This window comes from Palaemon carinicauda, chromosome 2 (genome assembly GCF_036898095.1).
Source record: "Palaemon carinicauda isolate YSFRI2023 chromosome 2, ASM3689809v2, whole genome shotgun sequence".
Lineage (NCBI taxonomy): Eukaryota > Metazoa > Arthropoda > Malacostraca > Decapoda > Palaemonidae > Palaemon > Palaemon carinicauda.
In genome coordinates this window covers 195,354,749-195,371,756 of record NC_090726.1, presented here as the reverse complement: position 1 = coordinate 195,371,756, position 17,008 = coordinate 195,354,749, and the positions used below count along the sequence as shown (strand labels likewise).

The window sequence follows — 17,008 nt, the reverse complement described above, 5'->3', positions numbered from 1 at the left end:
TTTCTTGGTTTCCCTGATGGTTTCCTTCACCCAATAATAATAGTTGCCCCTGACACAGATGACCTATGTATTTTTACCAATATTATTATTATTATTATTTTATTTGTTTTATTTTTGGAGCATGTATCTGCCCATAAAACAGTTTCCCACTGGAATTCCACCATAATTGTTTTTATGAGGGGTGGGGAACTTAAACTAGTTTGCACCAACAAAAATGGTCAAAGATGCATAAGACAGGGAATCTTCTGGAAAATATTTTTCATAAATTCTGTGTAAGATTAAAGTAATCATATCACCCAATCATGTTTATTGTGCCATGAATTAAGTGTAACCTAATTGTTTTTGTTTTTGTAGGATGTGTTTTTAATGGTAAGGCGGAAGAAGGCTACAATCTTCACAGATGCCAAAGAGACTACAACTGTCAGAGAACTCAAGAAAATTATTCAAGGTGAGTTTGATGCTTTGGTTCTGTCAGACTCTGCCTAATGTATAACAGCTTTAGTGAAATGCTAATTGCCTCAACTTGAGACCTATGTAAGTGAAAGCTATGTTATTATGAATGCTTGAGGTACAGCCTATTTAAATGTAATATATTTTTCCCTTTCTTAAATGTAATATTAATAATTGAGGAGAGCTTAGCTGTCTTGAAATTTTTGGAATTACTATTTTCTGTTGGACTTTATCAAAATATTTTAAGTGCAGTCAATAATTTCTAAAAAGTTCAAGGCTAATTTAATGCCTGTAGTAGTGATATTTTAATGGAGAATATACGTATAAATAAGATCTCGTTTCTCGTGCATTAATTTTGATAAACGGTAACGTAATAAATTCTTGATATATTATTTGTATAACCCTAAAGCTGTCCTTGTCAGAGGGAATTAAACATATACTTAACCATTTTGGGTTATTAGGGTTTGGCTGCTTATTTCTTGCTCACAATTGGTCATTAATCCCAGATGGCAGTGATTCATGTCAGGTATTTGATATGGCATCAAACAAGGAATGAGTTAGCAACCCTAGTTGGAAAAGCAGGATGGTATGAGCCGAGGGGCTCCAACAGGGAAAATAACCCAGTGATTAAAGGAAACAAGGAAAGATAAGATATTGTAAGAACATTGAAATGAATGTCCCCTATATATACCATTTATATAGTTGAGTATCCTTGACTACCCTCTGGTATTTTACATTGTGTCTACTGGTGTACATTTCTTTGAATTCATTCTGTTGCTGAAATTTTATTGATGCAATATATATATATATATATATATATATATATATATATATATTATATATATATATATATATATATATTAATTTTAACATCCATACTGCAGCCATTCTCTCTCTCTCTCTCTCTCTCTCTCTCTCTCTCTCTCTCTCTCTCTCTCTCTCTCTCTCTCTCTCTCTCTCTCTCGAGAGAGAGAGAGAGAGAGAGAGAGAGAGAGAGAGTTAATTTTTAAAATTTTGTTTAATATCTTTTGGTAAGCTGCCTTAGATTCTGAGTAATGTTTCATATATTCTTAAATGTATACTGTACAAACCCTCCTTCTCTAATAGGAGCATGTTTTCAGCATAGCTGGAACTTTGCTGTTGAAATTATAAATAGGTGTCTAGTTAGGAATGGTGAAGCCCTGCTCCCCTAGCCACTTTTTCTAGCCACAGGATAGTGCTGACATACTTCTGGCATTCTCAACCAGTTTGTACTTTTTTTGCTTTGTCCTTTAGGTACTTTATAGGCAGATCATTGTGAGCAAGGGAGATTAAGATGATGATGATTTGCAGTCATTTCCTGATGACTGTAGGTGTGTGGCAGTTGCCTTTGCAACCTTCTGATGTCCACATTGTTGTTCCTGATGGATAGCAGTCCTGTTTGCTGTTTATTCTCTTATGAATATAGCCTTGTGACAATGACAACTATATCCTGATTGTTGTGCTCTGTTGGAAGGAGGAGGTTTTGCTACTGCAGAGTGTGAAGAGGAAGAGCTCCACCTTTCCTGTTCCCCTAAATGTCTTCCCGAAGTATTGGGAAGGTGCTAAGAGTGTATCACCTTGTTGTCCTCTCCATAGATTTCCCCTCCAACGTCTGAAAGTAGTTATCGGCCTGTACAATCCAGCAGAAGGTGAACCTTGAGTTATTCCTTGTCTTCAGCTCATCTTCGGAGGGTTTTACGGCTACTCGTCTTTGTAGTGCAGGAAGACCGATCAACATGAGTCGCTTATGCATGGCTCCTACCATTTCTCTCCCTGAAAGAGAGACTGTGCGCTCATCTCCTGAAACTTGGCTCATGCACTGCTGGTTAGGGACAAAGGGCACCTGACAAGGATTCCTCACGTACTGGCTTAGAACGTGCACCTGAGATTCACTAGCTCAAGCTTCACTAATACAATCTTCTTCTCGCAAATTTGTCGCGTGTATTGCCTCGAAACATATCATCCATGTGCATCAAAGATTTCATGTGTTCGCTATCCACGATTGAGCGTTATGACATCAACTGACAGTCTTGTCTCCCTGCTCACTGAACCCTGGCGCTACTAGGCCACAAATACGTGCAGGATCTCCACATGCGAGTGTTCGAACCTTCCACATGTTTGTGCTCACGATCAGGAACCATGCCAATACACGCTCCATGCACCCGCTGTAATTTGCACGCTCTGGAATAAAAAAAGCATGTCAGGTACACACTTTTAAGTGTACCCCTGTTACTATCATCGGCAAGACTCCTCACCAACAACAAGCCTTCACAAAATATGACAATAGTTGCTTGGATATCTCTCGGAGGAGCTTGTTCCTTACGGCCATCTTCATCAGAGGTACCTCCAGTGGTGTCTGAAAAGACACTGGTCAGAAGCTAACCATCCTTGTCCTAATTTGGTTTCGTTAAAACTCGAATAGTCGCAGAACAATCCAGTTTTGTGGCTAAACAACAAGATCCTCATCAAGGATACTTTCCTAAATTGTACTCCTAGAAGTATTTCTTTTTACATAGGTGCATACCTCAGGAATCGGACCATCTCTGGGTGTTGGTCTGACGAAAAGAAACTAGTCCTCGGCATCAATGGGGCAGAAATGAAGGGAGTTCTTCTGGCACTGCAGTCACTCGAGTTTCTCTTCAAGTCAATAAGTTTGGACATCCAGGGGTTTTAAACCAGCCTGAGTAATCACAGTATAGGGAAATCCTCATTAGGATAAGTCTCCAAATAAAGAAGTGGGTTTGTTTACGTGTAGCAACCAATTACAAGTTTTTTTAATATTTGTATTTTTCCTTATTATAGAAACCTGAGTCCTTCAAGTTTTACCTCCCACCTCAACCACTCCTCAAGTTCTAGGCTACTCCACCACCTGCCATTAAGTACTGGCACATCGTTATAATTTTAACAGCCAAGTTCCAGTTACTCTGGATAGGAAAAATACAAAATAATTTAAAAATTTGTCATTTCACAATGGCTGATGACTAAAACCTGTGTCTGTAAGGGAAGAGTGGAGGACTTTTCTAAATCACATGCCTTGTTCCTTTTTAGTAGTCTTGGTTAGTTGCTTAATTATTGTTCAGAATCTTGTGATATATGCTATGCTAACAAATCATACTAGTATGAGTTTCATTTACAGTACAGACTATTGAAGATTGACTGCAAAAACGCAAGTACTGGTACAAATTTAAACTAGATGAAATATGACTAAATATTCTTGAAGTACAATAGTTATAAAAAGCAGAATACTTTGTACATTGTGCTTACCCTTTAGAATAGGATTATGTCTAAGTAAGGCCTTGGTCTGTGCATATTATGAACACTAATTGGTACCATTATTAATCTATGAAAATTATATTTTAATCAGCTTTCATGGGAAACTATAACATGGGTGATATGCCATTTATCAAGTGTTCATCTTGTTCACCTGGTCTGAATGTTTTAGGTATAATGAAAGTCGAGCCAGAGAACCAGCAGCTAATGAATGAACGCGGTAGTGAAGTTTTTGATGACGAGAAGCAATTAAGCGACTACAACTTGACCGCACAAACGGCACGAGCACAGAGCCCAGCAACTGTTGCACTAGTTTTCAGGTAAGGTCAAATTTTGGTAGTTATTTTGAGTATAATCCTCAAAGGACATTTAATGTAGAAGGTATTAGAGGTCTATTTTTTGGGTGAGATAGCCATGTCATCCTCATGGAAGTTCCTCAAAGGCAGCTTTCTTCTTGGGATGTTTCTGTGAGTGATATACCAGAGAATCACGATGTAACCTAATTGTGTAAGTTTTACTTGGGCAAGTCTGTGTAAAATAGAATTGGAATTTTCTGAAGTATGAAGCTCTGTAACTTGAAGCTTTTGGTTGGCACTAAGTAGAGGGTGAACATCATGGAGATATTTATATTGTATTCCCGAAAGAAGTCGATAATTAATTCAGTTGTATTCTTGAAAAAAATTAAGAAATAAATTTTTAGAAAGGCTATGATTGTAAGATATATTAAGGTGAGTGCCACTGTTGAACGTTTATAGAAAACTGTATTGGTAGGGGAAGTATTAACTATCCATACTAGAATTTAGTTTGTTTTGACAGTAATTGGGGGATATGATTAGAGTAAGAGGAGTATTGGAATGCAGTAGAACTATGGATTACATGTGAATACTGTTATATGCTGTTTGAGAATTTAAAGAAGAAATTGTGAAGCTGAAACACAGATTGCTATTACATGAGTAGATGATAGCCAAAACAATATTGCACTTATACCAAACAAGGATTGTTTAACTCACAATTGCTGTAAGTTGACATATTTGTTGGGACTAGGTAAGATGGTCTATAAAATAATGTATAAAAATTTTCAGCAAATACAACCATTAAAAAATAGAAGGCATACAAATTCCTTTTTTTTTTTCTTTGACTAAGTTGTACAAAGATAAGGATGATGTATGTATTCTGTTTTGAAGTCAGTTGTACATATGTAATACTGTATGTACAACTGTACATATTCCATATGGAATATCTTTAGTCAAGACTTCCAAACAAAATACATACTTTATCCTTGGTAAATCTTGCATGGTACTGGATTATCATCATCATCTCCTAGGCCCTACTTCTCTTGACGTAAAGGGCCTCGGTTAGATTTTGCCAGTCGTCTCTATCTTGAGGTTTTAATTCAACACTTCTCCATTCATCATCTTCTACTGGATTATAATTTTCACTTAATTTTTCGAATTTTTCTTGATCCAGGCAGGACAACGGGGAGTTCGAGAGCCTAGAAATCACGCCTCTTTCCTCCCCACCGGAATTGCCAGAAGTCATGAAACCACAGGAACCACAGCCACACGAAATCAACTGAAGAGTATTTATCTCGTTGCCTGTGGGCACCAACGAGATTACCTCAGAACAATCCCACGAACAGCCTTAAAAGAATTAGTGAAATTTAATCTTGAAAATCCCTTGTGTAAGTAAGGTAATGTGATTGAAGGTTTTTTTAATACGTATAGTATGGAATTAGTTGGGAATATGAGAAATTGAATGTTATCTTTTAAGGTTAAACCATAATGCCATCTTTAATTTATGTATCATTTTAACCATAATGTGTCTTGGAAGTAGGCAATGTCAAGGTTAAAATTCTTCAGGGCTCCTAAGTAATGTACCAGTCAAAATCTCCTGAGAGAAATCCACAGATCTGTATGCAAACTACTATCTTGATATAATAATAATCTGTTGTAAAATTAGTCTGGATGCGGTATTTAGGGAAACACAAGGTAGGTTGCTGGATTTAGCGTGATTGCTGAAAAGTGTGGGATGTGTTTTCAATATTTTTAAAGCAGCAGCATAATAATTTCAAACAAACATTGCATATAAGAAATAAGATTTATCCCCAAGATGTACATGTTACACATCGTTGAGCATTTAAATGAGTGTTTCTTGGCACATAAGTGGTAGCTATACACTATAATTGTAAAAGTGTTCTGATGCCATACTTTGAAAGCAGCCATACATGCTGCATTTCCTTGCATATGTTAGCTTTAAATGAAGTCTAATCTGCTTGAAGCAAAGGCATATAAGTTACTTAGTTTGAAACAGTTACTAGAAAAGAATCAGTGTTTTAAATGGTTCTCATTTTGTCAAGTTCTTAACTTATAAGGTGTATCAACATTACAATAACAACGGTGGAGATTTGTGTTCTGCAATTTTGTTTAGTGAATTCTTACTGGCAGTCTTTTATTCCCCTTTCCGTTGTAGAACTTACCAAGGATTGTTAGCTGGAAGTAATCAAATTTTGCTCATGGGTTTCATAAACCTTTTCTTTACTATTTAATCTTATAGTATAGGACCTTCTTTTATTCATTGCTTGAGCATCAGGAGATGGTGTAGATTCGGTTTGTACATTATTTTGCTGGAAATATTTGAGCAATTTTCATTAAAGATTTCCTGCTATGATTTTACTGAATACTCCATTTAGAAGCAACACGAGGAATATATTAAGTGCTTGATTAGATACAGCACCACTAAATTTAAATTATTTTCCGTGAATTTAGCCATTTTATTGGTTTTGAAGTTTGTTTTAAATCTGGATATTCTTATTCTTGGTTTAGGAGCTTATTCACTTAGTGACAATATGTAGTTGATGATACGGTAACCATTTAGTCAAAAGTACTAGGGTCGGTTGTGTCAGTTTCTCTAATACTGGGAAATTTATATATTAACAAAGTATTTTATTGTGGAGGAAGAATTTCATGTGGGAATTTTAATTTCAATGTACACTACTGTACATCCATCAGATAAAATCATTACTGTTATTTTGTCCTATATGAATGATGGCTTGTTTTTAGCATGTAGCTAAGAAATGCCTTTACCCCATTTTTGATAGAAATTGCTCAAAATTTTGTATTTCGAATAAAAATTTTTCTCTACCATCCTTGTAAACGACAGGATTGTTGCAAATGGCGATTACTCAGTTTTAATCCATGCAAGTTTGTCTTTGATGGATGGCATGATGGTTTATTGAATGGTTCTTTTGATGAAAACCGAGAGTAGGACTGATTGGCAGAAGTGTCAGTCGTTCATATAGGCAAGTTTTATATGCATATTTAATAGCTGTGTATCGAGGAAAAACCTGGTCTGCTGCTTGTTAAAAATAGAATTAGTACCTTTGCCCTCACAAACCTAGGTAAATAACTGGCCAGCTATACTTAGATCCGATATCCTTAGGTGCTGTTATTCATTGTTAAAAGATTTGGGGGCTACCTCCCCCCCTCCCCCCCCCTCAGTCCCAAGATTCAATACTTGATGTATGTTGGTTTTGATGGTACACATCCTAAACAGGACTAGTGTATCATCAGAGCTTTTGAAAAAGTATATATTTGCGTTCCGGTTTCAAATCTCGCAACATGATTCCAATGTTTTTTCAGGGCCTATGATTATTCACTAGTTTTCTTAGTTTGAACAATATTGACAATGAAGCCTTAATCTGAAGTTGCAGCTTCAGTTTATCTGTAGAAGGATCTTCTTGGAGTTGCAATCATTTGACTGCAATGCCTTAGTCTTTTGAGGGTCAAAATGTGAAAAGGTTTCGTATGTGAAGTAACTCTTAGGTATTTTCTTGGTAAGCAGTATAAATGTCTTGAATTTGTAGTCGACATACACTGTTATAATAATTGTTCTACGGAATATGTATTTAATCTTTCTTTCCAAGCAAGGGATAGTTTGATGTGCTATGTTCTTTTGTTACCAGGTAATCTCCAATTTGAAATTCGGTTTCTTTCGCCTATTAGATTAAAGCTTATGTTTGATAGGTCCTTTAGATTGTTAATAGTATTAAATATTTATTACTATTTTTATTGTATTCCCATTTCCAGAAGTATGATTTTTTTGTACATTATTATACAGTATAGAGTTTTTGACATGGCGAGTACAGTATTTGCTTTAGATATTGTCGTGAAATTCTACATTTGTTTTCATCATTCAAAACCTTTTTTTTTTTTCCCCACTTACTCATATCTGAAGATCATTAAAGTTATTTCACTGTAAATTAAGTAGTGTTAATGGTAATGCTTCAAATGTTTAACCAGACTTTTACTTAATTTTGTTTTCATCAAATTTTTTACAATAATAAATTTTCCTGTCAAACTTACTTTCCTTTAACCTTTTTTATACATACATGATGATTCACATTCAGTAATAGATTTGACTGCTCAATACTATACAATTTCAAGGTACCTTATTACTTTTTAATTTACTTTGCTGTATACTTTTCAGTAAAGTTTCTCATAAAGGAAAATTTGTATACCATATTATCATGAGACAGTCTCATTTGTTTAGTTTTGAAAGCTTACTCTTCACTATTTGTCATTTGTAAATCTGGAGCTAAGCATTACAATGCTTCTATTGGTATATATATTAAAAAAAAATTCAAGAAAATCATGTTCCAGAAATAAGGTTTTAGTGGATCTTGTGGGTGTTACAATTGTGCTTGCTGAAATACTGTTTGAGTTAAAATACAAGAAACTTGAGTTTGAATTTAATAACATTGAAATCATGGATTTTGTACAAAAAAAAAAAAGAAAAAAAAAACAATGTTGAGTTCTTACAAACAACTACATTTTGAAGGGGGGGGGGGGGCGCTTTTAATACTCAAAAGTTTTTAAAAAGAGTGCAACTGGATCAGTCATGGTCAGTAAGTGTTAGGTATAAACAAAAAGGGTGAAGTCTAGTTAAATAGCATGTTAACCCTATAGTACATTTGTCCCTGGTGGAGCCTTGGACTCAAATGTTACTTTGAGATTAAGACTCTTTATAAGTCTATCATCTTTAGTCAATTATCGGGCCAAATTAAAATATCTTTAGCTGAAGCCTTAGGACTAGCTCTACTATGCATTCATTTTCCGTTACGTAGTACTGTATAATAAGAATGATTCAACATATTTGTTTATATGATCTTGGAAATAATTACTGCCTATGCTTTTAATATTTTATTTTTGAAGTAACTCCAACATGAGCCTGCACATATTATTTACCTTAAAATAATTCAATTTGATTTTACACTGTACTACAGTATTTGGAGAAAAGGATACAAATAAAGCCAAACTACCAATGGGCCACGTGAATAAGCATATGCTGAAATAAATTTCTCGACATTCGGATATTTTCGTAAGTTTAGGCCTACTGTCTGCCATATTTACGTGCAAGTTGTAAGCGTATGCCTGCCTTCACATTGAATGTGTGAATGGTTATAATATGTTTGATTTTGTAATTGAATTAAAATGGATTAAATGACTGAAATGGGAGAGAATAGAATACTGTAGTAAACATAATAATTAAAAAGTTTAATTAATTTTCTTGTAATTCAAAAGCACCGATGGAATGCAGCCATTTCTTGATTCATTGATGTGGTTGAGTGAATTGGATGTGCTAAAAATTTCAAGGAATATCACATTTCCCCTGTTCATGTATAACGCCAGTAAGCTAGCGTTTTCCAGCGAGACAAATGCTTCTAGTTGTCTTCAGACTTGGAATTCCCACCTGCGTAAATCTTCATATGAAAACTGAAAGGTTTGATTATGACATAAAAGTAAATAAAAATTTTGTTAGATAATTGCATGGTTTTTAAACATGAAAACTTAGGAGTGTCATAATCCCACCTCCAAATAACCACGGATTTATACCTGAAAAAAGTCTCATGTGGTGGGTGAACCCAAATCCACACTTGTTGGCTGCTAATAACAACTTTAGCAGTATTCACCCAGTACTTGCAGAAAATGCTGCATATATATGTGAAAGGAAAAAAGTGAGTTTATCAAGGAAAAATGCAGATTATCTTTCAAGATACTGTAGCAGTTACCTAGTAAAACTATGAATGGTGTTTAATCCATTGGAAGGTTTTATTTTGAGTTAATTAGATTTCACAATGTCTAAAAGTCATAGTTGCTAGTATGTAATTTGTATTCAAACGGCGCAACTGTAACTTACCTCAATCAACAGAGAAAATGTACCGTAAACTCGCACCTTCAAGTTACTTTAAGTTCGTACAGTATATAAGTTGACTCAAGAACTACAGTGCTGTAGTGAGAAAATCTTCAAGGAATTAAAAACAAAGGGTTAATCAAAAAAGGCTAAAACTATGACTATAACCAGCCTTGGCCTAACAATTGCATAGAGTGGGAGTTGGATTTGGTCTCGCATATTCAAACATAGCTGACTTCAGGTAAGGTTAATACCAACTTCCTGTTGCTATACTATTACCTGTTATCTTCGTGACTGGAATCAAGGCTGAAATTCCTAAGCTCAAGTTTACTAAATTCCATTTTAAAAATCCCCTAATGATATGAATGTACTCAGAAGGGCAATGAGTAAGGTTGTCAGTTTTCAGATGTTCATGTTTGTATGTCTCGGGATGGGGAAAACTTTGGTCACATCTGTTTTTATGTTAATTTTAAAATCTACACATTTTGCTTGATTTCATTGCGCTAGACTTAGAAAGCACCTGTAATATTTTTCTTTGAATCAAGTTCAACTATTTTTAGGAGGGGAGAATATTTTATGCAAAATATAAGAAAATGTATAACCTTTTAATGTGTGAATGTTTACATTTTTAAATATGAGTGTGTGAATTATATACATAGTGATTATGCATATGTATGTGAATTTTAGTAATAATTTAGAAATTTATCAGTTATGGTAATTTCAGTGATGTTGAATAAACTTGTCTTCATTACCAAATGATGTTACTTAAGTTCCATACGTTCATTGTTAAATACATTTGAAATGTGGTGGGTAGTACTGTATCAAAAACATCACATTGCAAGTGTTTTTAAGAACTTTGCAGCGAGAGAAGTTACAAATTATGTTTGGCTAGGGCAGACTGGTTTGTCTTTTATGCATTACGTAAATACAAGCTACTGAAGTTTCTTGATAGTTTATCTATGGCAGCATCTATCCAGAACCATGATTGTCATAACAATGTTATGTATTGCATGACTATATTATGAGTGATCCTTTGATTTGAGGATTAAAATTGAAGATGTGTTAAGGTATAATTTGTTCCCTAATAATCATTCAAGTACTCAAATAAAACTAATTTCTAAGCCATTTTAAATGTCTCTGATTTGGTTTTAATTTCTTCACATTAAATACTGATCGATTCTGCCCCATGGACTTTGAGGGTACTGGGTCAACCTGGACATGAATTAAAGTATTGAATCCTAGTGTTAGAATTCTTCGTAAACAGGACTTTTAACATTATCTCAACATTAGAATATGGGAAGTTGGACATTACCTTGATCTAAGAAGTGGAGCACTATGTCATATAACAGGCAGAATATTTACTTAAATTTATGGACTTGATAAGTACCTACACGACGGCCTCCAAAAGTAAACTCTAGTAATGATGATGGATATTATTCTGGGGAAAGCTCATGCTCAAGATTTTAAGAAAATTCTAAATGTGCTAGAAAGCCATGCACTATTGCAACAAGTTTCTCTTAATCACAATTATATTCTTGGAAAGCTTACGTTGTAAACATATTAGATTGGATCCGCATGAATACCGGTATTTGTTAATTTTTTATTGCAGCAATCTACAGCCCTATGATGGTAGTCAGAAGGTTTGGTACTACCTTGGGAAATGTTACTGGCTTTGAAACACAGTGGGCTGTGTTCCACAGCAGAGGATGATTACTTTTGTGGATGGTTATAAATCTTTTACCAAAGGAAATAACTACTAAATGGTAGGTAAGCTTCTCCCAGTCTAGGGCAACAGCACCAATACGTATCAAAGAGTCAGTTTGATACTGCATTACTGGTAAGCAATACACACTGAACTTAGCTGTCCTGGAAATTGCCAGTTATTTGTATTACTGATTTAATACATTCTACCTCAAGATAAAAGACCTTAGGAAAAGGTTGTGGAGCCCAAGGAAAGAAGTGCTGTTGAATGGCAAATAAGCATCTTCTAATTCCAAAGGTAACTTTATTTCTCCTGTGAAATATTATGAAAAAAGAAAGTTAATAGCATTCTCACCCTGCCACCTGGCATGCTGTTTGCAGCCCCATATCTTGTGTTATTGTCAAAAACAAAAACAATGAACAGCATCATTTGGAGTTTGAATATGATCAGATATGGTTTGCAAGAGAAATAATCAATAAATTGAAAGCAGATTTGATTATGGAGAGAAAGCTGGATGCTTATGCTCTCAGTGAGTGAATAGTAGAAAGCAGTGTGTGCAAGATTAGAAAAAGGAAAAAGTTTGTATAAACATGGGATAACTGAAAGGTTTTGAGTTAAGAAAGAGGTGGTCCTCATAATGTTAAGATACTTGAAGGTGAGAGTACACGATAGTTTGAGGCTTGCATTGATAAGTTTGAGTGACAAAGAAAAAATCTTGATGTACTGATTTGATATGGTCCAGAAATTAAATTAAATTAGAATAAATCCAAATTGTTATCATCATTACTAGCTAAGCTACAACCCTAGCTGTAAAACAAGCGTTTTAAACTATAGATGCTGTCTGTGCAAAGATCTGGCGGTAATTTTAGTCTTCTGGAAGCGTTTTAAACCTTATAAATGCTGTCCGAGCTAAAATCTGGTAGTAATTTTAGTCATCTGGAAGTGTTTTAAACGTTATGGATACTGTCCGAGCAAAGATATGGCAGTAATCTTAGTCTTCTGGAAGCATTTTAAATGTTCTAGAGGCTGTCTGAGCAAAGATTTGGTAGTAATTTTAGTCTTCTTGAATCGTTTAAAAGGTTATAAATTCAGTGATCATAGAAATGCTGAAGATCTAGTAGACATGTGGTTGGAAAGGGGCTCTACTGTTTGAAATACTCTATATAAATATATACAGTAACAGTATATACATATATATATATATATATATATATATATATATATATATATATATATATATATATATATATATATATATATATATATATATATATTCTTTCTGGTCACACTCAGTGGCATTGCCAGACGTATAAGTACTTGGTCTCTCCCCATCCCTCTGGTAAGGGATGAGGGAGTTGTCATACCCTGGTGAGAGGGGTTGTAGTTAGGAAAGGGACAGGGCTGGGAAGGGTTGAATTTGTGTGTGCATATCTAAATATTCAGCTGTCATATTTTATGGGTTGGGTATCCCACACTTGTCTTTGTTCAGTTAATAGAAAGCAAGCTGACAGAATTAGCCTAATGGTAAGAATAGGGCTAACTCTAAAGTGCAGCTGATCATTATTTGTATGAAGCTTATGTGTAAGAGAGGAATGGGTGAAATGTGACTTTACATATAACAGAAAATGTATTTGAAATGAAAGAGAAGAGCATGTAACGAGAAATGGGTGTAATCTAGATTTGATAGAGACAGGTTGGAATTGTACTATAGATGAGAATAAAATTCTATGATATGTAAACACTGATTGTGAATTAGAGGGCATACAAAATGGATGAAGTGGAAAAAAAATAAGAACCAAATATAGAGAGAAGGCGAGAAATCGTTTTCAAGAATGAATGATAAATTGTTCTCTAAGGAAACAAAGGCAAAGAAAACTTAATGAACAAATGGGATCTTAGTAAGATAGATACTCTCTGAAATGAATGTGATCATAAGTAAATAGAATGGCTGTTCAATGTCTTATGGACGGATGAGAGAGAGAGAGAGAGAGAGATAGAGAGAGAGAGAGAGAGAGAGAGAGAGAGAGAGAGAGAGAGAGAGAGAGAGAGAGAGAGCAGTTCAGTACAGAAAATAAATGGAGAATTGACGAATAAACCATATAATGTACTAGGAATCAAAATTTAAATACACAACAGTGTAGTAAAGAAGTAGCGGGTAAACTTAAACGAAACTTCTGTTATCCTACTCAACAAGGAAAAAAAAAAGTCAATGGAACTAAAATTGAAGTCCCACTGATTCAATTGCATATTGTAGGTATATTATGTGTAAAGTTGTTAAATAAGATGAATCATAATTGGACTTGATTGCTAGGATACATTGTTACTTGTTACTTACCTGTTACTTGTGAAGTTTAAGGTAAGTATTCCACCCATAATGAGGTACTCCAACAGACCATTCTTAACTGACCTTGTCGAAGTTGTCGTTTCTACATCCAGGTTTAGAGACGACCAAGGAGACGACTAGAGTGAATAGTCATCACTATGGGTATACGAATATATGTACAGTATTGTATAGATATGTGAATAAAAGTAAGTAGTTTAGCTTCTTTTTACTGCCATCTTGTACTGTTATTGGAAGTCAAATTATAATTTTGTATATTTTGTAATGTACTCTCATACCCTGAGAAGGGTCGCTAGAGTTAATAAAAATCCCAAATCCTTAAGATGACTTGTAAGTCATATGTTATATTAAGATAGTAAAGACAAAGAACTGTTGAGTACTGTACATTTAGAGGACCTTGAAACAGATAGTTTAAAAATGAAAGTGACCGATATCTGTGTTTTTTTTTCCCTCGTCACCGGATGAGAAAAGCGATCTCACAATGAACTAAAGAATAATAGTTACGTTGTAGTTTTTATCAGTTTACGTATGAATGTTTAATGTATTTCAATGTCGAGATACTAACAATACTTATGAATCAATTGCATGACTTTTACTTAACGAAAAAAAGAGAAACTGATGGAAAACTTATGGGATAGTATGGTACTGTTATGTATCGTCAATATAATCATAGGTACTCATTTTACATATTAATAGGAAACTTAGTAGTTTTATGAACAATAAAAATATAGAAACAAAATAAATCAATACTATTTGTTATTATTAATATTATATAAATCCAATATTATTAGGGTAAGTAGTAGTTTTAAAAATATTTGTTGTACAGAACAACGTTTGTGTTAGTTCTTGAAAACACATGTAATGGAAGACGCTCTTGTTTTGATGACAGACTTGTAGTTGTAAGTTCTGGCGTGTTCTACCGATAACGTCAAGTCTGTCTGACCGTCTATTATACTGTATGTACTCTGAGGCCACCGACGTTTTCTCCTGATTTAGAACGATGTCATCCTTACAGACCTTAATTGAGATGGGATTCTCTGAAAATGCTTCGTAAGTTGATTATAGATAAAGTGAAGTAGTGGCGTAAGCCTACCTTAAACCTATAGGTAAACCTCATAACTACGGTAGATTCTTGAAAGCCATAGGCTCTGTCTGTTAAGATTAAATCAAAAGCAAAGGATTTTTGGGGTTTATGTATGATACCGGCCACTTGTATGTATTATTACGTCAAACTTAGAATACGGCAGTGTTAGGCTGGTCGCAGGGGACCGTTAGCCTCCCTCCCCATTAGGTAAGTAGGTAAGGACACAGCTTGTAGGTTAGGTTAGGGGGGACAGTTTAGGTTAGTTGATTTCTATTTTTAATCAAGACGTGAGGAACTGGCCGCTGATATAGGAAGGCTACGGATTTTTTAATGTTATAGATGGCTCATGCAATTAGGAAAAATTTTATACAATTTCTTATCTAATTGCACGGTAAATGTGTAGGAGAGCTCCGCGCTCGATTTAAAAGTTTCTAAAAGTAGAAAACGAAAGAAAACAGTAAATTAGAGCTACAGTTACCTTGAAACTGTGAGATAATCCTCCTACAACCACCTAACTCTTACACAGAAAATGTAAGCATAAACCTACTACTACAATTATGGGGGACCCCAGTGGGAAGCGGGGTTTTTGGGTGGGGGGAGGAGGAGAAAAGTGATTTTTCGGGGCACTACCGAACCTAATACAACTACCTACCCTACCCTGGGGGCCATGTACCCCTACCTAGGCCTACCGGGGGGGCTCCGCCCCCCCTGCGACCCCCCCTTAAGGCCACAATAATTTTCAGGGCACCACCGAACCTAAGACACCCACCTAACCTAGCCTATGGGGCCCTGTACCCCTACCTAGGCCTACCGGGCGGGGGGGGGGGGGGGGGGGGGGGCTCTGCCCCCCCTGCGACCCCCCCTTAAGGCCACATTGAGTTTCAGTTCAAACGAAACAAATTCAAATGAAAACGCATTTTGCAAAAAAAGGAACACAAACTTCAAATTAGTCTCAATATCTAACTTAAATTTGAAACAAGACACGAAAAAATTGCACCTCCTCTTCCTTTTCCCACGAGTAACCACACTACGATCACACCGGAATGCTAATTTGTTGTAATCTATACGGCACACATTTTCACAATTAGGGCACTTTTTCTCTGCCAAAATCAAACCATGACGTTGAGCAAATGCAATTAGCAAATCAACTTTCCCTGAATAATGTACACAAAAATCCCCATAAGAAATAAAGCAATTGTCACAAGTGACACAGTCGGAACGGGATGAAGGTCCTGCTAATTGCCCCATACTTCACGGCAAAATGAGCTTTTCAGTTTGAAGGGAGATCCGAGACGTGCAAAAATATTCCTCCGCGGAACTTCACGTAAACTGTGGTAACTGGTGGAAAAATAGCAGGGATAAGTGAAGTAATAAGTGTCAGCATTGGCTAGATTTGTAAAAACCGCCATGATTGGTTTTCAAACAGTGTGACGTCAAGAAAACACCTGTTATTGGTTAGAATAGCATTGAGAACTAGTTTGCCATACGCAGTAAGGTGGTGAAACAGCTCATTTTAGCCAAGACATCACACAGTAAACAAAAACAAACACTTGGAAAAAATCCAAGTGAAACATAACTATACACACGAATATCTTCGTTAAATAGAAGCTGCTCATATATTGACTATTATATAAGCGTTCTATATGATATAATAGTGAATTGTAGGTGTTTAAATTCTTCAAGATCTTCCGCGGAGCTCTCCTACACATTTACCAATTGCACTAGTAGTACACATACCGATGGTTAGATGGTGTTTTTTGCTTGAGGGCTGACAAATCCACCATCTAGCCCTACTTGATATAACTGGCTTGCAATAGGTCATTGTCCCCACCCTGGTAAAGACACGCTGATGTTAAGGTTAATTGGTGGTATTTTATGTTTGGCCATTTCTCTGATTTAGTAAAATTGGGGTGTATGTATGATAGCGGCCACCTGCTTGTATGATGACGGC

The 17,008-nt window shown here is 35.4% G+C and overlaps 2 protein-coding genes across 2 annotated transcripts in view; both read left to right on the top strand.

Annotated features, from left to right (window-relative positions):
- The first annotated feature begins 297 nt into the window (after nt 1–297).
- On the top strand, nt 298–8,097 carry LOC137629391 (elongin-B-like). The gene is made up of 3 exons (XM_068360638.1): nt 298–448; nt 3,914–4,061; nt 5,209–8,097. The coding sequence occupies exons 1-3, from the start codon at nt 367–369 to the stop codon at nt 5,315–5,317; spliced, it is 339 nt and encodes a 112-aa protein (XP_068216739.1). The 5' UTR covers nt 298–366; the 3' UTR covers nt 5,318–8,097.
- A 6,751-nt stretch (nt 8,098–14,848) lies between these two features.
- LOC137629379 (UBX domain-containing protein 1-like) overlaps nt 14,849–17,008 on the top strand; it is a 72,946-nt gene continuing 70,786 nt past the window's right edge. Inside the window, exon 1 of the mRNA XM_068360634.1 lies at nt 14,849–15,023. Coding sequence (XP_068216735.1) covers nt 14,974–15,023 — 50 coding nt within the window. The 5' untranslated portion in view covers nt 14,849–14,973. The remainder of the gene's footprint in view (nt 15,024–17,008) is intronic.